This window comes from Oncorhynchus clarkii, chromosome 18, assembly GCF_045791955.1.
Source record: "Oncorhynchus clarkii lewisi isolate Uvic-CL-2024 chromosome 18, UVic_Ocla_1.0, whole genome shotgun sequence".
In the NCBI taxonomy this organism is placed as follows: domain Eukaryota; kingdom Metazoa; phylum Chordata; class Actinopteri; order Salmoniformes; family Salmonidae; genus Oncorhynchus; species Oncorhynchus clarkii.
Window position 1 is genome coordinate 7723183 of NC_092164.1, and position 24674 is coordinate 7747856.

General features: G+C 46.5%; 2 protein-coding genes across 2 annotated transcripts in view; both read right to left on the reverse strand.

The window, feature by feature from the left end:
* Positions 1-24674, reverse strand: part of LOC139372956 (general transcription factor II-I repeat domain-containing protein 2-like) — a 979173-nt gene that overhangs the window by 802797 nt on the left and 151702 nt on the right. The window lies entirely within an intron of this gene.
* LOC139372431 (ras GTPase-activating protein 3-like) overlaps positions 1-24674 on the reverse strand; it is a 115050-nt gene that overhangs the window by 68259 nt on the left and 22117 nt on the right. Inside the window, exon 2 of the mRNA XM_071112144.1 lies at positions 3939-4056. Within this exon, the coding sequence (XP_070968245.1) occupies positions 3939-4056 (118 nt within the window). The remainder of the gene's footprint in view (positions 1-3938; positions 4057-24674) is intronic.

Sequence of the window (24674 nt, forward strand, 5' to 3'; positions counted from 1 at the left end):
AGACACACACACACACAGTCACCCATATGTCTGGCCCTATAGAATAAAAACATGTTATTTACTGTCTGATTCCATTTAGTTCTTCCCAAATGTCATTTTCTCCATCTTGTTTTTCTAGGTTCCGATTTCCCCTGTTTTTTTTTCAGGACTTTCTCCCTCCAAATCACACGCTTTAATAGACAAAAAACCACATTGGATGTTCTTAGTCCACAACCATGTTTAAACCACATCAGGAGACCACGTTTGAGGTAGTTGCTCTTTATTTCCAACGTGTACCTAGTAACAGGCTAGCAAGAAGCTAACAAGAAGCTAGCAACAGGCTAGTAAGAGGCTAGTAAGAGGCTAGTAAGAGGCTAGTAAGAGGCTAGCAAGAGGCTAACAAGAAGCTAACAAGAGGCTAGTAAGAGGCTAGTAAGAGGCTAGCAAGAGACTAGTAAGAGGCTAGTAAGAGGCTAGCAAGAGACTAGTAAGAGGCTAGTAAGAGGCTAGCAAGAGAAGAGGCTAGTAAGAGGCTAGCAAGAGGCTAGTAAGAGGCTAGCAAGAGAAGAGGCTAGCAAGAGGCTAACAAGAGGCTAGCAACAGGCTAGTAAGAGGCTAGTAAGAGGCTAGCAAGAGACTAGTAAGAGAAGAGGCTAGCAAGAGGCTAACAAGAGGCTAGCAAGAGGCTAGCAAGAGCAGAGGCTAGAAAGAGGCTAGCAAGAGAAGAGGCTAGCAAGAGGCTAGCAAGAGAAGAGGCTAGCAAGAGGCTAACAAGAGGCTAGCAAGAGGCTAGCAAGAGAAGAGGCTAGCAAGAGGCTAACAAGAGAAGAGGCTAGCAAGAGGCTAGCAAGAGAAGAGGCTAGCAAGAGGCTAGCAAGAGCAGAGGCTAGCAAAAGGCTAGCAAGAGAAGAGGCTAGCATGAGGCTAGCAAGAGGCTAGCAAGAGGCTAGCAAGAGGCTGTGTTAATCTGTGTTTTTCTAGCGCACAAGTGACGGTAGAATTTGCAAAACAAATACCTACTGGACAGATGCAAATGATGCTGCTATCTTTCTGCCAGGTCAGCAGAGGAGACTGTGTAGTGGACTGACAAGGTTTTTACAGAAGCCTTTCTATCTACCATTAGACTTCTCATTAGCATCATCGCTAACGGATACACATAGTGGAAGACACACGCAGACAGGGGGCGTTCTCTCCTTGTCTCTACAGACAGGGGGCGTTCTCTCCTTGTCTCTACAGACAGGGGCGTTCTCTCCTTGTCTCTCCTTGTCTCTACAGACAGGGGCGTTCTCTCCTTGTCTCTACAGACAGGGGGCGTTCTCTCCTTGTCTCTTCAGACAGGGGGCGTTCTCTCCCTTGTCTCTACAGACAGGGGCGTTCTCTCCTTGTCTCTCCTTGTCTCTACAGACAGGGGGCGTTCTCTCCTTGTCTCTCCTTGTCTCTTCAGACAGGGGGCGTTCTCTCCTTGTCTCTACAGACAGGGGGCGTTCTCTCCTTGTCTCTTCAGACAGGGGCGTTCTCCTTGTCTCTTCAGACAGGGGTCGTTCTCTCCTTGTCTCTACAGACAGGGGCGTTCTCTCCTTGTCTCTTCAGACAGGGGCGTTCTCTCCTTGTCTCTTCAGACAGGGGCGTTCTCTCCTTGTCTCTACAGACAGGGGCGTTCTCTCCTTGTCTCTTCAGACAGGGGCGTTCTATCCTTGTCTCTCCTTGTCTCTACAGACAGGGGCGTTCTCCTTGTCTCTTCAGACAGGGGCGTTCTCTCCTTGTCTCTTCAGACAGGGGCGTTCTCTCCTTGTCTCTACAGACAGGGGCGTTCTCTCCTTGTCTCTTCAGACAGGGGCGTTCTCTCCTTGTCTCTTCAGACAGGGGCGTTCTCTCCTTGTCTCTCCTTGTCTCTACAGACAGGGGGCGTTCTCTCCTTGTCTCTTCAGACAGGGGCGTTCTCTCCTTGTCTCTCCTTGTCTCTACAGACAGGGGGTGTTCTCTCCTTGTCTGTTCAGACAGGGGCGTTCTCTCCTTGTCTCTTCAGACAGGGGCGTTCTCTCCTTGTCTCTTCAGACAGGGGCGTTCTCTCCTTGTCTCTTCAGACAGGGGCGTTCTCTCCTTGTCTCTACAGACAGGGGGCGTTCTCTCCTTGTCTCTTCAGACAGGGGCGTTCTCTCCTTGTCTCTTCAGACAGGGGCGTTCTCTCCTTGTCTGTACAGACAGGGGGCGTTCTCTCCTTGTCTCTTCAGACAGGGGCGTTCTCTCCTTGTCTCTCCTTGTCTCTACAGACAGGGGGCGTTCTCTCCTTGTCTCTTCAGACAGGGGCGTTCTCTCCTTGTCTCTCCTTGTCTCTACAGACAGGGGGTGTTCTCTCCTTGTCTCTTCAGACAGGGGCGTTCTCTCCTTGTCTCTTCAGACAGGGGCGTTCTCTCCTTGTCTCTTCAGACAGGGGCGTTCTCTCCTTGTCTCTTCAGACAGGGGCGTTCTCTCCTTGTCTCTTCAGACAGGGGCGTTCTCTCCTTGTCTCTTCAGACAGGGGCGTTCTCTCCTTGTCTCTACAGACAGGGGCGTTCTCTCCTTGTCTCTTCAGACAGGGGCGTTCTATCCTTGTCTCTCCTTGTCTCTACAGACAGGGGCGTTCTCCTTGTCTCTTCAGACAGGGGCGTTCTCTCCTTGTCTCTTCAGACAGGGGCGTTCTCTCCTTGTCTCTACAGACAGGGGCGTTCTCTCCTTGTCTCTTCAGACAGGGGCGTTCTCTCCTTGTCTCTCCTTGTCTCTACAGACAGGGGGCGTTCTCTCCTTGTCTCTTCAGACAGGGGCGTTCTCTCCTTGTCTCTCCTTGTCTCTACAGACAGGGGGTGTTCTCTCCTTGTCTCTTCAGACAGGGGCGTTCTCTCCTTGTCTCTTCAGACAGGGGCGTTCTCTCCTTGTCTCTTCAGACAGGGGCGTTCTCTCCTTGTCTCTTCAGACAGGGGCGTTCTCTCCTTGTCTCTACAGACAGGGGGCGTTCTCTCCTTGTCTCTTCAGACAGGGGCGTTCTCTCCTTGTCTCTTCAGACAGGGGCGTTCTCTCCTTGTCTGTACAGACAGGGGGCGTTCTCTCCTTGTCTCTTCAGACAGGGGCGTTCTCTCCTTGTCTCTTCAGACAGGGGCGTTCTCTCCTTGTCTCTTCAGACAGGGGCATTCTCTCCTTGTCTCTACAGACAGGGGGCTTTCTCTCCTTGTCTCTACAGACAGGGGCATTCTCCTTGTCTCTTCAGACAGGGGCGTTCTCTCCTTGTCTCTTCAGACAGGGGCGTTCTCTCCTTGTCTCTCCTTGTCTCTTCAGACAGGGGCGTTCTCTCCTTGTCTCTCCTTGTCTCTTCAGACAGGGGCGTTCACCTTGTCTCTTCAGACAGGGGCGTTCTCTCCTTGTCTCTTCAGACAGGGGCGTTCTCTCCTTGTCTCTACAGACAGGGGCTTTCTCTCCTTGTCTGTACAGACAGGGGCGTTCTCTCCTTGTCTCCTGGGGTAACTGGCTGAGGTAACTGGCTAAGGTAGCATGGGGTAGCAGCCTGGGGTAGCTGGCTTTTCTTTTCAGGTAACTGGACGTGGAGGACTAACCAGCATCCACACACACAGAGAGAGACAGACAGACACACAGAGAGCGACAGACAGACAGACAGACAGACAGACAGACAGACAGACAGAGAGCGACAGACAGACAGACAGACAGACAGACGTAATCAGTAACCCACCACAGAGAGACAGACAGGTGTAATCAGTAACCCACCACAGAGAGACAGACAGGTGTAATCAGTAACCCAACACAGACAGACAGACAGGTGTAATCAGTAACCCACCACAGAGAGACAGGTGTAATCAGTAACCCAACACAGACAGACAGACAGACAGGTGTAATCAGTAACCCACCACAGAGAGACAGACATGTGTAATCAGTAACCCACCACAGACAGACAGGTGTAATCAGTAACCCACCACAGAGACTTCTCGATGATCTTGGTTCTGAAGACCTCCTCCTGATCCAGGTTGACAGTACAGTAACAGTCTCTCATCCTGTTGGGACCTGGGTACGGAGGGATGTTCTTCGCCTCACCTGGAGGAGGAGGAGGAGGAGAAGGAGGAGGAAGAGGAGGAGGAGGAGAGAGAACAGAACAAAGGTTATCGGTTAGCAGGGCTGAACTCAGAAAGGGAGAACAGTGATGTAACTTTATTGAACGCTAACTGTCGAAAGCCTTGTTATAATGCATGGTAACTGTCGTAAGCCTTGTTATAATGCATCGTAACTGTCGTAAGCCTTGTTATAATGCATCGTAACTGTCGTAAGCCTTGTTATAATGCATCGTAACTGTCGTAAGCCTTGTTATAATGCTTTGTAACTGTCGTAAGCCTTGTTATAATGCATTGTAACTATCGGAGGCCTTGTTTTAATGCATCGTAACTGTCATAAGCCTTGTTATAATGCTTTGTAACTGTCGTAAGCCTTGTTATAATGCATTGTAACTATCGGAGGCCTTGTTTTAATGCATCGTAACTGTCGTAAGCCTTGGTATAATGCATTGCAACTGTCGTAAGCCTTGTTATAATGCATTGTAACGGTCGTAAGCCTTGTTATAATGCATTGTAACTGTCGTAAGCCTTGTTATAATGCATTGTAACTGTCGTAAGCCTTGTTATAATGCATTGTAACTGTCATAAGCCTTGTTGTAATGCATTGTAACTGTCGTAAGCCTTGTTATAATGCATTGTAACTGTTGTAAGCCTTGTTATAATGCATCGTAACTGTCGTAAGCCTTGTTATAATGCATCGTAACTGTCGTAAGCCTTGTTATAATGCATTGTAACTGTCGTAAGCCTTGTTATAATGCTTTGTAACTGTCGTAAGCCTTGTTATAATGCATTGTAACTGTCGTAAGCCTTGTTTTAATGCATCGTAACTGTCGTAAGCCTTGTTATAATGCATGGAAACTGTCGTAAGCCTTGTTATAATGCATTGTAACTGTCGTAAGCCTTGTTATAATGCATGGTAACTGTCGTAAGCCTTGTTATAATGCATTGTGACTGTCGTAAGCCTTGTTATAATGCATTGTAACTGTCGTAAGCCTTGTTATAATGCATTGTAACTGTCGTAAGCCTTGTTATATTATATATTATTATGTAATAGATTAGATTCTACTATATAGTCTCTCTCTCTCCCCCCTCTCTCTCTCTCTCTCTCCCCTTCTCTATCTCTCTCTCTCCCCCTCTCTCCCCCTTCTCTATCGCTCTCGCTCTCCCTCTCGCCCCCCCCCTCTCTCTCTCTCTCTCCCCCTTCTCTATCTCTCCCCCCTCTCTCTCTCCCTCTCTCCCCCTTCTCTATCTCTCGCTCTCCCCCCTCTCTCTATCCCTCTCCCCTTTCTCTCTCCCCCCTCTCTCTACTCCCCCTCTCTCTCAATTCAAGGGGCTTTATTGGCATGGGAAACATGTGTTAACGTTGCCAAAGCAAGTGAAGTAGATTATATACAAAAGTGAAATAAACAATCAAAATGAACAGTAAACATTACACATACAGAAGTTCCAAAAGAATAAATACATTTATTAAACACATATTTATTAAACACATATTATATATATATATACAGTGTTGTAATGATGTACAAATGGTTAAGGTTACACAAGGGAAAATAAATAAACATAAACATGGGTTGTATTTACAATGGTGTTTGTTCTTCCCTGGTTGCCCTTTTCTTGTGGCAACAGGTCACAAATCTTGCTGCTGTGATGTCACACTGTGGTATTTCACCCAATAGATATGGGAGTTTACAGCCGCACACACACACACACACACACACACACAAACACACGGCCGCACACACACCACCTCACACACACACACACACACACACACACACACACACACACACACACACACACACACACACACACACACACACACACAAACACACACACACACACACACACAAACACACACACACACACACACACACACACACACACACACACACACACGCACACACACACACACACACACAGCCACACGCTTGCAGAGAGGCTGTGCTCCTGACATGAACCAGATTAATACGAGATGTCCTCTCATACCCTCTCCTCCCTGTGTGTGTGTGTGAGTGTGTGTGTGTGGGGGGGGGGGGGGGGGGGGGTTATTTCCCCCTGGGGGCAGGAAGCCAATTCATTCATCAGAACATGTGTGAAAGAGCACTCCCTTACACAGGAATGTGGTCCAACCACCCACATTATAACAGACACACACACACACACAGTCCGACCAGCCACCTTATAAAACACACACACACACACAAACACACACACACACACACACACACAGAGAGACCACATGTTACATTATATATTATAGACCTTTAGGCCTAAACACTTCATCCTGTCACTTCATCCAGTCACTTCATCCAGTCACTTCATCCAGTCACTTCATCCAGTCACTTCATCCTGTCACTTCATCCTGTCACTTCATCCAGTCACTTCATCCAGTCACTTCATCCAGTCACTTCATCCAGTCACTTCATCCAGTCACTTCATCCAGTCACTTCATCCTGTCACTTCATCCTGTCACTTCATCCTGTCACTTCATCCTGTCACTTCATCCAGTCACTTCATCCAGTCACTTCATCCTGTCACTTCATCCAGTCACTTCATCCAGTCACTTCATCCTGTCACTTCATCCAGTCACTTCATCCTGTCACTTCATCCAGTCACTTCATCCAGTCACTTCATCCTGTCACTTCATCCTGTCACTTCATCCAGTCACTTCATCCAGTCACTTCATCCAGTCACTTCATCCAGTCACTTCATCCAGTCACTTCATCCAGTCACTTCATCCAGTCACTTCATCCTGTCACTTCATCCAGTCACTTCATCCAGTCACTTCATCCAGTCACTTCATCCTGTCACTTCATCCAGTCACTTCATCCTCTCACTTCATCCAGTCACTTCATCCAGTCACTTCATCCAGTCACTTCATCCTGTCACTTCATCCTGTCACTTCATCCAGTCACTTCATCCAGTCACTTCATCCTGTCACTTCATCCAGTCACTTCATCCTCTCACTTCATCCAGTCACTTCATCCTCTCACTTCATCCAGTCAATTCATCCAGTCAATTCATCCAGTCACTTCATCTAGTCACTTCATCCAGTCACTTCATCCAGTCACTTCACCCAGTCACTTCATCCTGTCACTTCATCCAGTCACTTCATCCTGTCACTTCATCCAGTCACTTCATCCAGTCACTTCACCCTGTCACTTCATCCTCTCTCTAGCCATAATGTATTGTGAATGGGTGACTCAAGCCATACTGTATTGTGAATGGGTGACTCTAACCATACTGTATTGTGAATGGGTGACTCAAGCCATACTGTATTGTGAATGGGTGACTCAAGCCATACTGTATTGTGAATGGGTGACTCACGCCATACTGTATTGTGAATGGGTGACTCTAGCTATACTGTATTGTGAATGGGTGACTCAAGCCATACTGTATTGTGAATGGGTGACTCAAGCCATACTGTATTGTGAATGGGTGACTCAAGCCATACTGTATTGTGAATGGGTGACTCAAGCCATACTGTATTGTGAATGGGTGACTCTATCCATACTGTATTGTGAATGGGTGACTCAAGCCATACTGTTTTGTGAATGGGTGACTCTAGCCATACTGTATTGTGAATGTGTGACTCTAGCCATACTGTATTGTGAATGGGTGACTCTAGCCATACTGTATTGTGAATGGGTGACTCAAGCCATACTGTATTGTGAATGTGTGACTCTAGCCATACTGTTTTGTGAATGGGTGACTCTAGCCATGCTGTATTGTGAATGGGTGACTCTAGCCATACTGTATTGTCAATGGGTGACTCTAACCATACTGTATTGTGAATGGGTGACTCAAGCCATACTGTATTGTGAATGGGTGACTCACGCCATACTGTATTGTGAATGGGTGACTCAAGCCATACTGTTTTGTGAATGGGTGACTCAAGCCATACTGTATTGTGAATGGGTGACTCTAACCATACTGTATTGTGAATGGGTGACTCAAGCCATACTGTATTGTGAATGGGTGACTCAAGCCATACTGTTTTGTGAATGGGTGACTCAAGCCATACTGTATTGTGAATGGGTGACTCTAGCCATACTGTATTGTGAATGGGTGACTCTAGCCATACTGTATTGTGAATGGGTGACTCAAGCCATACTGTATTGTGAATGGGTGACTCTAACCATACTGTTTTGTGAATGGGTGACTCTAACCATACTGTATTGTGAATGGGTGACTCAAGCCATACTGTATTGTGAATGGGTGACTCAAGCCATACTGTATTGTGAATGGGTGACTCTAGCCATACTGTATTTTAAATGGGTGACTCTAGCCATACTGTATTGTGAATGGGTGACACAAGCCATACTGTATTGTGAATGGGTGACTCTAGCCATACTGTATTGTGAATGGGTGACTCTAGCCATACTGTATTGTGAATGGGTGACTCTAGCCATACTGTATTGTGAATGGGTGACTCAAGCCATACTGTATTGTGAATGGGTGACTCAAGCCATACTGTATTGTGAATGGGTGACTCAAGCCATACTGTATTGTGAATGGGTGACTCTAGCCATACTGTATTGTGAATGGGTGACTCTAGCCATACTGTATTGTGAATGGGTGACTCAAGCCATACTGTATTGTGAAGGGTGACTCAAGCCATACTGTATTGTGAATGGGTGACTCTAGCCATACTGTATTGTGAATGGGTGACTCTAGCCATACTGTATTGTGAATGGGTGACTCTAGCCATACTGTATTGTGAATGGGTGACTCTAGCCATACTGTATTGTGAATGGGTGACTCTAGCTATACTGTATTGTGAATGGGTGACTCTAGCCATACTGTATTGTGAATGGGTGACTCTAGCTATACTGTATTGTGAATGGGTGACTCTAGCCATACTGTATTGTGAATGGGTGACTCTAGCTATACTGTATTGTGAATGGGTGACTCTAGCCATACTGTATTGTGAATGGGTGACTCTAGCCATACTGTATTGTGAATGGGTGATTCTAGCTATACTGTATTGTGAATGGGTGACTCTAGCCATACTGTATTGTGAATGGGTGACTCTAGCTATACTGTATTGTGAATGGGTGACTAGCCATACTGTATTGTGAATGGGTGACTCTAGCCATACTGTATTGTGAATGGGTGACTCTAGCCATACTGTATTGTGAATGGGTGACTCTAGCCATACTGTATTGTGAATGGGTGACTCAAGCCATACTGTATTGTGAATGGGTGACTCTAGCCATACTGTATTGTGAATGGGTGACTCTAGCCATACTGTATTGTGAATGGGTGACTCAATCTTGCAGCAATTTATATGTTTATATATGTCGAATACACACACACACACACACACACACCAAGCCGGAGGTCTGAGGTCCTCCCTATAGCTCCCCTACCAAGCCGGAGGTCCTCCCTATAGCTCCCCTACCAAGCCTGAGGTCCTCCCTATAGCTCCCCTACCAAGCCTGAGGTCCTCCCTATAGCTCCCCTACCAAGCCTGAGGTCCTCCCTATAGCTCCCCTACCAAGCCTGAGGTCCTCCCTATAGCTCCCCTACCAAGCCGGAGGTCCTCCCTATAGCTCCCCTACCAAGCCGGAGGTCTGAGGTCCTCCCTATAGCTCCCCTACCAAGCCTGAGGTCCTCCCTATAGCTCCACTACCAAGCCTGAGGTCCTCCCTATAGCTCCCCTACCAAGCCTGAGGTCCTCCCTATAGCTCCCCTACCAAGCCTGAGGTCCTCCCTATAGCTCCCCTACCAAGCCTGAGGTCCTCCCTATAGCTCCCCTACCAAGCCTGAGGTCCTCCCTATAGCTCCCCTACCAAGCCGGAGGTCCTCCCTATAGCTCCCCTACCAAGCCGGAGGTCTGAGGTCCTCCCTATAGCTCCCCTACCAAGCCTGAGGTCCTCCCTATAGCTCCCCTACCAAGCCTGAGGTCTGAGGTCCTCCCTATAGCTCCCCTACCAAGCCTGAGGTCCTCCCTATAGCTCCCCTACCAAGCCTGAGGTCTGAGGTCCTCTCTATAGCTCCTCTACCAAGCCTGAGGTCCTCCCTATAGCTCCACTACCAAGCCTGATGTCTGAGGTCCTCCCTATAGCTCCACTACCAAGCCTTAGGTGTGAAGTCCGCCCTATAGCTCCCCTACCAAGCCTGAGGTCCTCCCTATAGCTCCCCTACCAAGCCTGAGGTCCTCCCTATAGCTCCCCTACCAAGCCTGAGGTCTGAGGTCCTCCCTATAGCTCCCCTACCAAGCCTGAGGTCCTCCCTATAGCTCCCCTACCAAGCCTGAGGTCCTCCCTATAGCTCCCCTACCAAGCCTGAGGTCCTCCCTATAGCTCCCCTACCAAGCCTGAGGTCCGCCCTATAGCTCCCCTACCAAGCCTGAGGTCCTCCCTATAGCTCCCCTACCAAGCCTGAGGTCTGAGGTCCTCCCTATAGCTCCCCTACCAAGCCTGAGGTCTGAGGTCCTCCATATAGCTCCCCTACCAAGCCTGAGGTCTGAGGTCCTCCCTATAGCTCCCCTACCAAGCCTGAGGTCCTCCCTATAGCTCCCCTACCAAGCCTGAGGTCCGCCCTATAGCTCCCCTACCAAGCCTGAGGTCTGAGGTCCGTCCTATAGCTCCCCTACCAAGCCTGAGGTCTGAGGCCCTCCCTATAGCTCTCCTACCAAGCCTGGGAAAAACCAAACTGGGGATGGGGGAGGGGGGAAAGAGAAAGAGGGGTAAGCAGCAAGAGAGACACAGAGAGAGATGTACAACAGGAAATGAGATGGAGCGAAAGGAATTCCAAACTGCATTCAAGACATGATTTAAAAAGCCCTGAACAACCCAGTAACTTTGAAAGAACAGGGAGAAGAGAGATGGCGTTTAAAGAGATAGAGGTGGAGGGAGACCAGTGTTACCCCTAGACAACCTCTGAAGGAGTTTAAAGAGATAGAGGATACAAGTGTTACCCCCTAGACAACCTCTGGAGGAGTTTAAAGAGATAGAGGTAGAGACCAGTGTTACCCCCTAGACAACCTCTGAAGGAGTTTAAAGAGATAGAGGTAGAGACCAGTGTTACCCCCTAGACAACCTCTGGAGGAGTTTAAAGAGATAGAGATAGAGATAGAGGTGGAGGGAGACCAGTGTTACCCCCTAGACAACCTCTGAAGGAGTTTAAAGAGATAGAGGAGATCAGTGTTACCCCCTAGACAACCTCTGGAGGAGTTTAAAGAGATAGAGGTAGGGAGACCAGTGTTACCCCCTAGACAACCTCTGGAGGAGTTTAAAGAGATAGAGGTAGGGAGACCAGTGTTACCCCCTAGACAACCTCTGGAGGAGTTTAAAGAGATAGAGGAGACCAGTGTTACCCCCTAGACAACCTCTGGAGGAGTTTAAAGAGATAGAGGAGACCAGTGTTACCCCCTAGACAACCCCTGGAGGAGTTTAACGAGATAGAGGGAGACCAGGGTTACCCCTAGACAACCTCTGAAGGAGTTTAAAGAGATAGAGGGAGACCAGGGTTACCCCTAGACAACCTCTGAAGGAGTTTAAAGAGATAGAGGAGACCAGTGTTACCCCCTAGACAACCTCTGGAGGAGTTTAAAGAGATAGAGGAGACCAGTGTTACCCCCTAGACAACCTCTGGAGGAGTTTAAAGAGATAGAGATAGAGGAGACCAGTGTTATCCCCTAGACAACCCCTGGAGGAGTTTAAAGAGATAGAGATAGAGGTAGAGACCAGTGTTACCCCCTAGACAACCTCTGAAGGAGTTTAAAGAGATAGAGGAGACCAGTGTTACCCCCTAGACAACCTCTGAAGGAATTTAAAGATATAGAAGAGACCAGTGTTACCCCCTAGACAACCTCTGAAGGAGTTTAAAGAGATAGAGGTAGAGGGAGACCAGTGTTACCCCCTAGACAACCTCTGGAGGAGTTTAAAGAGATAGAGATAGAGGAGACCAGTGTTACCCCCTAGACAACCCCTGGAGGAGTTTAAAGAGATAGAGATAGAGGAGACCAGTGTTACCCCCTAGACAACCTCTGGAGGAGTTTAAAGAGATAGAGGTAGAGAGACCAGTGTTACCCCCTAGACAACCTCTGAAGGAGTTTAAAGAGATAGAGGAGACCAGTGTTACCCCCTAGACAACCTCTGGAGGAGTTTAAAGAGATAGAGGTAGAGACCAGTGTTACCCCCTAGACAACCTCTGAAGGAGTTTAAAGAGATAGAGGAGATCAGTGTTACCCCTAGACAACCTCTGAAGGAGTTTAAAGAGATAGAGGAGACCAGTGTTACCCCCTAGACAACCTCTGGAGGAGTTTAAAGAGATAGAGGAGACCAGTGTTACCCCCTAGACAACCTCTGGAGGAGTTTAAAGAGATAGAGGAGACCAGTGTTACCCCCTAGACAACCTCTGGAGGAGTTTAAAGAGATAGAGGTAGAGACCAGTGTTACCCCCTAGACAACCTCTGGAGGAGTTTAAAGAGATAGAGGAGACCAGTGTTACCCCCTAGACAACCTCTGAAGGAGTTTAACGAGATAGAGGAGGAGGGAGACCCGTGTTACCCCCTAGACAACCTCTGGAGGAGTTTAAAGAGATAGAGGTGGAGGGAGACCAGTGTTACCCCCTAGACAACCTCTGGAGGAGTTTAAAGAGATAGAGGTGGAGGGAGACCAGTGTTACCCCCTAGACAACCTCTGGAGGAGTTTAAAGAGATAGAGGTGGAGGGAGACCAGTGTTTCCCCCTAGACCACCTCTGGAGGAGTTTAAAGAGATAGAGGTGGAGGGAGACCAGTGTTACCCCCTAGACAACCTCTGGAGGAGTTTAAAGAGATAGAGGTGGAGGGAGACCAGTGTTACCCCCTAGACAACCTCTGGAGGAGTTTAAAGAGATAGAGGTGGAGGGAGACCAGTGTTACCCCCTAGACAACCTCTGGAGGAGTTTAAAGAGATAGAGGTGGAGGGAGACCCGTGTTACCCCCTAGACAACCTCTGGAGGAGTTTAAAGAGATAGAGGTGGAGGGAGACCCGTGTTACCCCCTAGACAACCTCTGAAGGAGTTTAAAGAGATAGAGGAGACCAGTGTTACCCCCTAGACAACCTCTGAAGGAGTTTAAAGAGATAGAGGAGACCAGTGTTACCCCCTAGACAACCTCTGAAGGAGTTTAAAGAGATAGAGGAGACCAGTGTTACCCCCTAGACAACCTCTGAAGGAGTTTAAAGAGATAGAGGAGACCAGTGTTACCCCCTAGACAACCTCTGGAGGAGTTTAAAGAGATAGAGGTGGAGGGAGACCAGTGTTTCCCCCTAGACAACCTCTGGAGGAGTTTAAAGAGATAGAGGTGGAGGGAGACCAGTGTTACCCCCTAGACAACCTCTGAAGGAGTTTAAAGAGATAGAGGAGACCAGTGTTACCCCCTAGACAACCTCTGGAGGAGTTTAAAGAGATAGAGGTGGAGGGAGACCAGTGTTACCCCCTAGACAACCTCTGAAGGAGTTTAAAGAGATAGAGGAGACTAGTAATACCCCCTAGACAACCTCTGATGGAGTTTAAAGGCCTGTATATGTGTAACGGTTTTCCTCCTCGTCTGAGGAGGAGTAGGAGAGATCGGACCAATAGGCAGCATGGTACGTGTCCATGTTAATATGTATTTAAACTGAACACAAAAAAACTAAATAACAAGAGAACGAACGAAAACGAAACAGTTCTGTAGAAACACAGAGACAGAAAACAACTACCCACAAATCATAGCAGGAAAACAGGCTGCCTAAGTATGGTTCTCAATCAGAGACAACGATAAACAGCTGCCTCTGATTGGGAGCCATACCAGGCCTAAACACATAGAAATACTAAAACATAGAACAACACATAGAATGCCCACCCCAACTCACGCCCTGACCAAACTAAAACCTAAAGACCTAAAGAAGGAACTAAGGTCAAGACGTGACAGTATCAGCATTTCAGTGAATGTAACTTCTAATAGAACAATCCTCTTTCACCAGACAGACTCCTCCCCTTCAGACAAACCTTTTAGGACGTAGTAAATGAGTTGACAATTCACCAAGGGAACACACACACACACACACAGACGCACACAGACACACACACAGACACACACACACACACACAGAGAAGGGCACTTTGTCCTCCCAGGCAGCCCTTAAGGAGCGAGGGGAGGAGGGTGTACGATCTTCTCATATCTCTATAGTTCATTAATGACTAACTGAGTTAAGGAGTCTGACATCATTACATGACCCTGAGATTACCTGTATTACAGACCCCTGAGATTACCTGTATTACAGACCACTGAGATTACCTGTATTACAGACCACTGAGATTACCTGTATTACAGACCACTGAGATTACCTGTATTACAGACCACTGAGCCAGTCCAGCTGGTCTCTCCAGAGAGGTCATGACAAGTGGCCAGTCCAGCTGGTAGCTCTAGAGAGGACATGACCAGTGGCCAGTCCAGCTGGTCTCTCCAGAGAGGTCATGACCAGTGGCCAGTCCAGCTGGTCTCTCCAGAGAGGTCATGACCAGTGGCCAGTCCAGCTGGTCTCTCCAGAGAGGTCATGACCAGTGGCCAGTCCAGTTGGTCGCTCTAGAGAGGTCATGACCAGTGGCCAGTCCAGCTGGTCTCTCCAGAGAGGTCATGACCAGTGGCCAGTCCAGCTGGTCTCTCCAGAGAGGTCATGACCAGTGGCCAGTCCAGCTGGTAGCTCTAGAGAGGTCATGACCAGTGGCCAGTCCATCTGGTAGATCTAGAGAGGTCATGACCAGTGGCCAGTCCATCTGGTAGATCTAGAGAGGTCATGACCAGTGGCCAGTCCAGCTGGTAGGTCCAGAGATGTCATGACCAGTGGCCAGTCCAGCTGGTAGGTCCACAGATGTCATGACCAGTGGCCAGTCCAGCTGGTCTCTCCAGAGAGGTCATGACCAGTGGCCAGTCCAGCTGGTCTCTCCAGAGAGGTCATGACCAGTGGCCAGTCCAGCTGGTCTCTCCAGAGAGGTCATGACCAGTGGCCAGTCCAGCTGGTAGCTCTAGAGAGGTCATGACCAGTGGCCAGTCCAGCTGGTAGGTCCAGAGATGTCATGACCAGTGGCCAGTCCAACTGGTCTCTCCAGAGAGGTCATGACCAGTGGCCAGTCCAGCTGGTCTCTCCAGAGAGGTCATGACCAGTGGCCAGTCCAGCTGGTAGCTCTAGAGAGGTCATGACCAGTGGCCAGTCCAGCTGGTAGGTCCAGAGATGTCATGACCAGTGGCCAGTCCAACTGGTCTCTCCAGAGAGGTCATGACCAGTGGCCAGTCCAGCTGGTAGCTCTAGAGAGGTCATGACCAGTGGCCAGTCCAGCTGGTAGGTCCAGAGAGGTCATGACCAGTGGCCAGTCCAGCTGGTAGCTCTAGAGAGGTCATGACCAGTGGCCAGTCCAGCTGGTCTCTCCAGAGATGTCATGACCAGTGGCCAGTCCAACTGGTCTCTCCAGAGAGGTCATGACCAGTGGCCAGTCCAGCTGGTCTCTCCAGAGAGGTCATGACCAGTGGCCAGTCCAGCTGGTAGCTCTAGAGAGGTCATGACCAGTGGCCAGTCCAGCTGGTAGGTCCAGAGATGTCATGACCAGTGGCTAGTCCAACTGGTCTCTCCAGAGAGGTCATGACCAGTGGCCAGTCCAGCTGGTAGCTCTAGAGAGGTCATGACCAGTGGCCAGTCCAGCTGGTAGGTCCAGAGAGGTCATGACCAGTGGCCAGTCCAGCTGGTAGCTCTAGAGAGGTCATGACCAGTGGCCAGTCCAGCTGGTCTCTCCAGAGAGATCATGACCAGTGGCCAGTCCAGCTGGTCTCTCCAGAGAGATCATGACCAGTGGCCAGTCCAGCTGGTCTCTCCAGAGAGGTCATGACCAGTGGCCAGTCCAGCTGGTCTCTCCAGAGAGGTCATGACCAGTGGCCAGTCCAGCTGGTCTCTCCAGAGAGGTCATGACCAGTGGCCAGTCCAGCTGGTCTCTCCAGAGAGGTCCTGACCAGTGGCCAGTCCAGCTGGTCTCTCCAGAGAGGTCCTGACCAGTGGCCAGTCCAGCTGGTCTCTCCAGAGAGGTCCTGACCAGTGGCCAGTCCAGCTGGTCTCTCCAGAGAGGTCATGACCAGTGGCCAGTCCAGCTGGTCTCTTCAGAGAGGTCATGACCAGTGGCCAGTCCAGCTGGTAGGTCCAGAGAGGTCATGACGTCTTGAGGTTGTGATATGCTGCTAGATTCAGTTAGTGAACACACTATAGTATCATTCATCCAGTCCAGGCTAATGTTAACACAACAACATTACTGCCAATGGATCACATGACCAAACAAACATACACACAGTACACGCACACATACAGCACACACACACATACAGCACACACACATACAGCACACACACATACAGCACACACACATACAGCACACACACAGACCTCCGCCATTTGCCAGGGTCAGAGAGGAAGAGAGGCTAACAGTCAACCAGCTAGACTCAGTCAGAGTGTTATCCAAGCAGGAAGTCTACTAGAACTCTACAGGAGGAGGGGTATGGCTGTTGGGCTGGCTGGAGGTGGAACTCTACAGGAGGAGGGGTATGGCTGTTGGGCTGGCTGGAGGTGGAACTCTACAGGAGGAGGGGTATGGCTGGTGGGCTGGCTGGAGGTGGAACTCTACAGGAGGAGGTGTATGGCTGTTGGGCTGGCTGGAGGTGGAACTCTACAGGAGGAGGGGTATGGCTGGTGGGCTGGCTGGAGGTGGAACTCTACAGGAGGAGGGGTATGGCTGTTGGGCTGGCTGGAGGTGGAACTCTACAGGAGGAGGGGTATGGGTGTTTATTTAAATATCTCTCTGTCTCTGAATATCATTCAGAGTATATATTTAAATATCTCGCTGTCTCTGAATATCATTCAGAGTATTTATTTAAATATCTCTCTGTCTCTGAATATCATTCAGAGTATATATTTAAATATCTCGCTGTCTCTGAATATCATTCAGAGTATTTATTTAAATATCTCGCTGTCTCTGAATATCATTCAGAGTATTTATTTAAATATCTCTCTGCCTCTGAATATCATTCAGAGTATGTATTTAAATATCTCTCTGTCTCGGAAAGTCATTCAGAGTATTTATTTAAACATGTATTTCTCACTTCTGCTAACCGCAGACCAGATAGATAATGTGCTGCTCTCAGTTTCAATGGGAGGTGTCAACAGAGATTTCACTCACTCACACACCTGCACATACTCACCACATCCAACAAACTGGGCAAGGCCTTCGTTCTACAATCTCCTTTGAACACAGCACAGGACAGGAAGAGGAGTGTCAGGGTGTTGTTGTCAGTTAGTATGACCGTGTTCCTGTCTGTGAGGGGCGAGGTGACTCTGCTACTGTTGACAACCAGTAGCAAAGAGATATTGAGGCGATGTTGCTAGGATAGACAGATAGAATCTAACAGACAGTGTGAGGGTGTAGACAGTTGGAGAGATAGATAGAGAGGCCATGTTGCTAGGGTAGACAGATATAATCTAACAGACAGTGTGAGGGTGTAGACAGTTGGAGAGATAGATAGAGACCATGATGCTAGGGTAGACAGATATAATCTAACAGACAGTGTGAGGCTGTAGACAGTTGGAGAGATAGATAGAGAGGCCATGTTGCTAGGTTACTGGTGTAGCTTTGTTGTCAGTCTGGCATCTTCTGATTTACAGTGTAGATACCAGTTCAGTGATGTCACTGATTTACAGTGTAGATACCAGTTCAGTGATGTCACTGATTTAAAGTTACATCACTGTAACCCTAACCCATTTACACCTTCTACAGGCTTATGTACCCCACCATACTGGGGTACCTTCTACATACTGGGGTACCTTCTACAGGCTTATGTACCCCACCATACTGGGGTACCTTATTAAATACTGGGGTACCTTCTACATACTGGGGGACCTTCTACAGGCTTATGTACCCCACCATACTGGGGTAACTTATTAAATACTGGGGTACCTTCTACATACTGGGGGACCTTCTACAGGCTTATGTACCCCACCATACTGGGGTACCTTCTACATACTGGGGGACCTTCTACAGGCTTATGTACCCCACCATACTGGGGTACCTTATTAAATACTGGGGTACCTTCTACATACTGGGGGACCTTCTACAGGCTTATGTACCCCACCATACTGGGGTACCTTATTAAATACTGGGGTACCTTCTACATACTGGGGGACCTTCTACAGGCTTATGTACCCCACCATACTGGGGTACCTTATTAAATACTGGGGTACCTTCTACATACTGGGGGACCTTCTACAGGCTTATGTACCCCACCATACTGGGGTACCTTATTAAATACTGGGGTACCTTCTACATACTGGGGGACCTTCTACAGGCTTATGTACCCCACCATACTGGGGTACCTTATTAAATACTGGGGTACCTTCTACATACTGGGGGACCTTCTACAGGCTTATGTACCCCACCATACTGGGGTAACTTCTACAGGCTTATGTACCCCACCATACTGGGGTATACCTTTGTTCCTCACCAAACAATCAAATCAATCTAATCACAAGGTGTGTGCTTGACATGTTACCAGTACGTGTTGGGGTCACTTCAATCACAAGGTGTGTGCTTGACATGTTACCAGTACGTGTTGGGGTCACTTCAATCACAAGGTCTGTGCTTGACAGACCACAGCAGACTTCACTAGTCGTGTTTCTGGGACTCTGTGTCAATGTCACCAGGTAAAGGTGTTTACAATAAGGGACCATGACGCCTGAAGGTTAGAGAGACAGAGACAAAGAGAGAGAGAGAGACAGAGAGAGAGGCAGAGAGAGACAGAGAGAGAGACAGAGAGAGAGAGAGAGAGAGAGAGGGAGAGAGAGAGAGAGAGAGAGAGAGGCAGAGAGAGAGGCAGAGAGAGACAGAGAGAGAGACAGAGAGAGAGAGAGAGAGAGAGAGAGGCAGAGAGAGAGGCAGAGAGAGACAGAGACAGAGAGAGAGAGAGAGAGAGAGAGAGAGAGAGAGAGGCAGAGAGAGAGGGAGAGAGAGGGAGAGAGATAGATAGAGAGAGAGAGAGAGAGACAGAGAGAGACAGAGAGAGAGAGACAGAGAGAGAGACAGAGAGAGAGAGAGAGAAAGAGACAGAGAGAGAGAGAGAGAGAGAGAGAGAGAGAGAGAGAGAGAGAGAGAGGAGAGAGAGAGAGAGAGAGAGAGAGGCAGAGAGAGAGGCAGAGAGAGACAGAGAGAGAGACTTCACTAGTCGTGTTTCTGGGACTCTGTGTCAATGTCACCAGGTAAAGGTGTTTACAATAAGGGACCATGACGCCTGAAGGTTAGAGACAGAGAGAGACAGAGAGAGAGAGACAGAGAGAGAGACAGAGAGAGAGAGAGAGAAAGAGACAGAGAGAGAGAGAGAGAGAGAGAGAGAGAGAGAGAGAGAGACAGAGAGAGAGAGAGAAAGAGACAGAGAGAGAGAGAGAGAGAGAGAGAGAGAGAGAGAGAGAGAGAGAGAGAGAGAGAGAGAAGAGAGAGAGAGAGAGAGAGAGAGAGAGAGAGAGAGAGAGAGAGACAGAGAGAGACAGAGAGAGAGAGAGAGAGAGAGAGAGAGAGAGAGAGAGAGGGCATCTGAAGGACGAGAGTGGAGTTAGTCACATACCACGCTTTATTTTCCCCTCCCTTCCCCTCTCTATAGTGGGCCATTGCTCCTACCAAGGGTAACAGGTTGCCAGGCAACAAACCCAGACAGAGTTCCAGATGACCTCCTACACTCGTAATGAACTATCTAGAACCTTAAAGAACCTGATAGGGTTCTCCAGCAGAACCCATAGGAGAACCCGTTGAAGAACCCCTTTTTGGTTGCTGGTTTTACCTGATATAGATACTACAGTATACCCTGATATAGATACTACAGTATACCCTGATATAGATACTACAGTATACCCTGATATAGATACTACAGTATACCCTGATATAGATACTACAGTATACCCTGATATAGATACTACAGTATACCCTCTGATATAGATACTACAGTATACCTTGATATAGATACTACAGTATACCTTGATATAGATACTACAGTATACCTTGATATAGATACTACAGTATACCCTGATATAGATACTACAGTATACCTTGATATAGATACTACAGTATACCTTGATATAGATACTACAGTATACCTTGATATAGATACTACAGTATACCCTGATATAGATACTACAGTATACCTTGATATAGATACTACAGTATACCCTGATATAGATACTACAGTATACCCTGATATAGATACTACAGTATACCCTGATATAGATACTACAGTATACCCCGATATAGATACTACAGTATACCTTGATATAGATACTACAGTATACCCCGATATAGATACTACAGTATACCCTGATATAGATACTACAGTATACCCTGATATAGATACTACAGTATACCCTGATATAGATACTACAGTATACCCTGATATAGATACTACAGTATACCCTGATATAGATACTACAGTATACCCTGATATAGATACTACAGTATACCCTCTGATATAGATACTATAGTATACCCTCTGATATAGATACTACAGTATACCCTCTGATATAGATACTACAGTATACCCTGATATAGATACTACAGTATACCCTCTGATATAGATACTACAGTATACCCTCTGATATAGATACTACAGTATACCTTGATATAGATACTACAGTATACCCTGATATAGATACTACAGTATACCCTGATATAGATACTACAGTATACCCTGATATAGATACTACAGTATACCCTGATATAGATACTACAGTATACCCTGATATAGATACTACAGTATACCCTCTGATATAGATACTACAGCATACCCTGATATAGATACTACAGTATACCCTCTGATATAGATACTACAGTATACCCAGATGTAGATACTACAGTATACCCTCTGATATAGATACTACAGCATACCCTGATATAGATACTACATTATACCCTGATATAGATACTACAGTATACCCTGATATAGATACTACAGTATACCCTGATATAGATACTACAGTATACCCTCTGATATAGATACTACAGCATACCCTCCGATATAGATACTACAGTATACCTTGATATAGATACTACAGTATACCCTGATATAGATACTACAGTATACCCTCTGATATAGATACTACAGTATACCCTCTGATATAGATACTACAGTATACCCTGATATAGATACTACAGTATACCCTCCGATATAGATACTACAGTATACCTTGATATAGATACTACAGTATACCCTGATATAGATACTACAGTATACCCTCTGATATAGATACTACAGTATACCCTCTGATATAGATACTATAGTATACCCTCTGATATAGATACTACAGTATACCCTGATATAGATACTACAGTATACCCTCTGATATAGATACTATAGTATACCCTCTGATATAGATACTACAGTATACCCTCTGATATAGATACTACATTATACCCTGATATAGATACTACAGTATACCCTGATATAGATACTACAGTATACCCTGATATAGATACTACAGTATACCCTCTGATATAGATACTACAGTATACCCTCTGATATAGATACTACAGTATACCTTGATATAGATACTACAGTATACCCTGATATAGATACTACAGTATACCCTGATATAGATACTACAGTATACCCTGATATAGATACTACAGTATACCCTGATATAGATACTACAGTATACCCTCTGATATAGATACTACAGCATACCCTGATATAGATACTACAGTATACCCTCTGATATAGATACTACAGTATACCCTGATGTAGATACTACAGTATACCCTCTGATATAGATACTACAGCATACCCTGATATAGATACTACATTATACCCTGATATAGATACTACAGTATACCCTGATATAGATACTACAGTATACCCTGATATAGATACTACAGTATACCCTCTGATATAGATACTACAGTATACCCTCCGATATAGATACTACAGTATACCTTGATATAGATACTACAGTATACCCTGATATAGATACTACAGTATACCCTCTGATATAGATACTACAGTATACCCTCTGATATAGATACTACAGTATACCCTGATATAGATACTACAGTATACCCCGATATAGATACTACAGTATACCTTGATATAGATACTACAGTATACCCTGATATAGATACTACAGTATACCCTGATATAGATACTACAGTATACCTTGATATAGATACTACAGTATACCCTGATATAGATACTACAGTATACCCTCTGATATAGATACTACAGTATACCCTGATATAGATACTACAGTATACCCTCTGATAGAGAGACTACAGTATACCCTGATATAGATACTACAGCATACCCTGATGTAGATACTACAGTATACCCTGATATAGATACTACATTATACCCTGATATAGATACTACAGTATACCCTGATATAGATACTACAGTATACCCTGATATAGATACTACAGTATACCCTCTGATATAGATACTACAGTATACCCTGATATAGATACTACAGTATACCCTGATGGGTATGATCTCTGTAATTGCAAACAAAGGTTTCTGTACCAAATATTAAGTTCTGCTTTTCTGATGTATCAAATACTAATGTCATGCAATAAAATGCTAATTAATTACTTAAAAATCATACAATGTGATTGTCTGGATTTTTGTTTTAGATTCCGTCTCTCACAGTTGAAGTGTGTCTATGATAAAAATGACAGACCTCTACATGCTTTGTAAGTAGGAGAACCTGCAAAATCGGCAGTGTTTCAAAGACTTATTCTCCCCACTGTAGCTGACTGTTTGAAATGCAGTGGGTTTTTCTACCTTTTAATTGTACCACAAAGCTTATTTAGAGAAAACATTAAACACATCTAGATAAACTGCATACTGTGAATGGCCCAGAAGTTTGAAAAGGTCTAGATCAGATTTGTAGGCCATGTGGCCCAGAAGTTTGAAAAGGTCTAGATTAGATTTGTAGGCCATGTGGGCCCAGAAGTTTGAAAAGGTCTAGATCAGATTTGTAGGCCCAGAAGTTTGAAAAGGTCTAGATCAGATTTGTAGGCCATATGTCCCAGTCCTGCTGTGATGGTAGAACCCTGATTAGGTTGGATTATATTACCACCACCATCATCACCATCATCACCATCATCATCATCATCATCACCATACTCCCGAAGCTCAAACACAACACTGTCCGTCCGTCTGTTTCAACATTCAACACAGGTGTGTTTACACCCCTACGCTTCTTTTTCCAGGGAACTAAGGTTCCTGGATTTACTGCTAACAACAAGCAGCACACACACACACACACATACACACGTCACACACACATACATGTCACACACACACGTCACACACACACACACACGTCACACACACATACACACACACACACACACACACACGTCACACACACACACGTCACACACACATACACACGTCACACACACACACACACACACACACACACACACACACACGTCACACACACACACATACACACGTCACACACGTCACACACACATACACACGTCACACACACATACACGTCACACACACACACACACACACGTCACACACACACACGTCACACACACACGTCACACACACACGTCACACACACACACACACACGTCACACACACACACGTCACACACACATACACACGTCACACACACATACACGTCACACACACACACACACACGTCACACACACACACGTCACACACACATACACACGTCACACACACACACACACACACACACACACACACACACACACACACACACACACACACACACACAGTCCGACCAGCCACCTTATAACACACACACACACACACACACATCACACACACATACATACGCATGTCACACGTGCATGCAACACCAATGCAACACAAGTGAGTACACAGTAGTAAGATAATTTAGTTCATACTTCATTTAGTTCTGGGTTCCTTTAGTTCTGACTTCCTTTAGTTCTGGGTTCCTTTAGTTCTGACTTCATTTAGTTCTGGGTTCCTTTAGTTCTGACTTCCTTTAGTTCTGGGTTCCTTTAGTTCTGGGTTCCTTTAGTTTTGGGTTAATTTAGTTCTGACTTCCTTTAGTTCTGGGTTCCTTTAGTTCTGAGTTCCTTTAGTTCTGGGTTCCTTTAGTTCTGGTTTCCTTTAGATCTGGCTTCCTTTAGTTCTGGGTTCCTTTATTTCTGGGTTCATTTAGTTCTGACTTCCTTTAGTTCTGAGCTCCTTTAGTTCTGACTTCATTTAGTTCTGGGTTCCTTTAGTTCTGACTTTCTTTAGTTCTGACTTCATTTAGTTCTGTGTTCCTTTAGTTCTGGGTTCCTTTAGTTCTGGGTTCCTTTAGTTCTGGGTTCCTTTAGTTCTGACTTCCTTAAGTTCTGACTTCATTTAGTTCTGACTTCCTTTAGTTCTGTGTTCCTTTAGTTCTGACTTACTTTAGTTCTGACTTCATTTAGTTGTGGGTTCCTTTAGTTGTGGGTTCCTTTAGTTCTGACTTCCTTTAGTTGTGGGTTCCTTTAGTTCTGACTTCATTTAGCTGTGGGTTCCTTTAGTTGTGGGTTCCTTTAGTTGCGGGTTCCGTCAGCTCT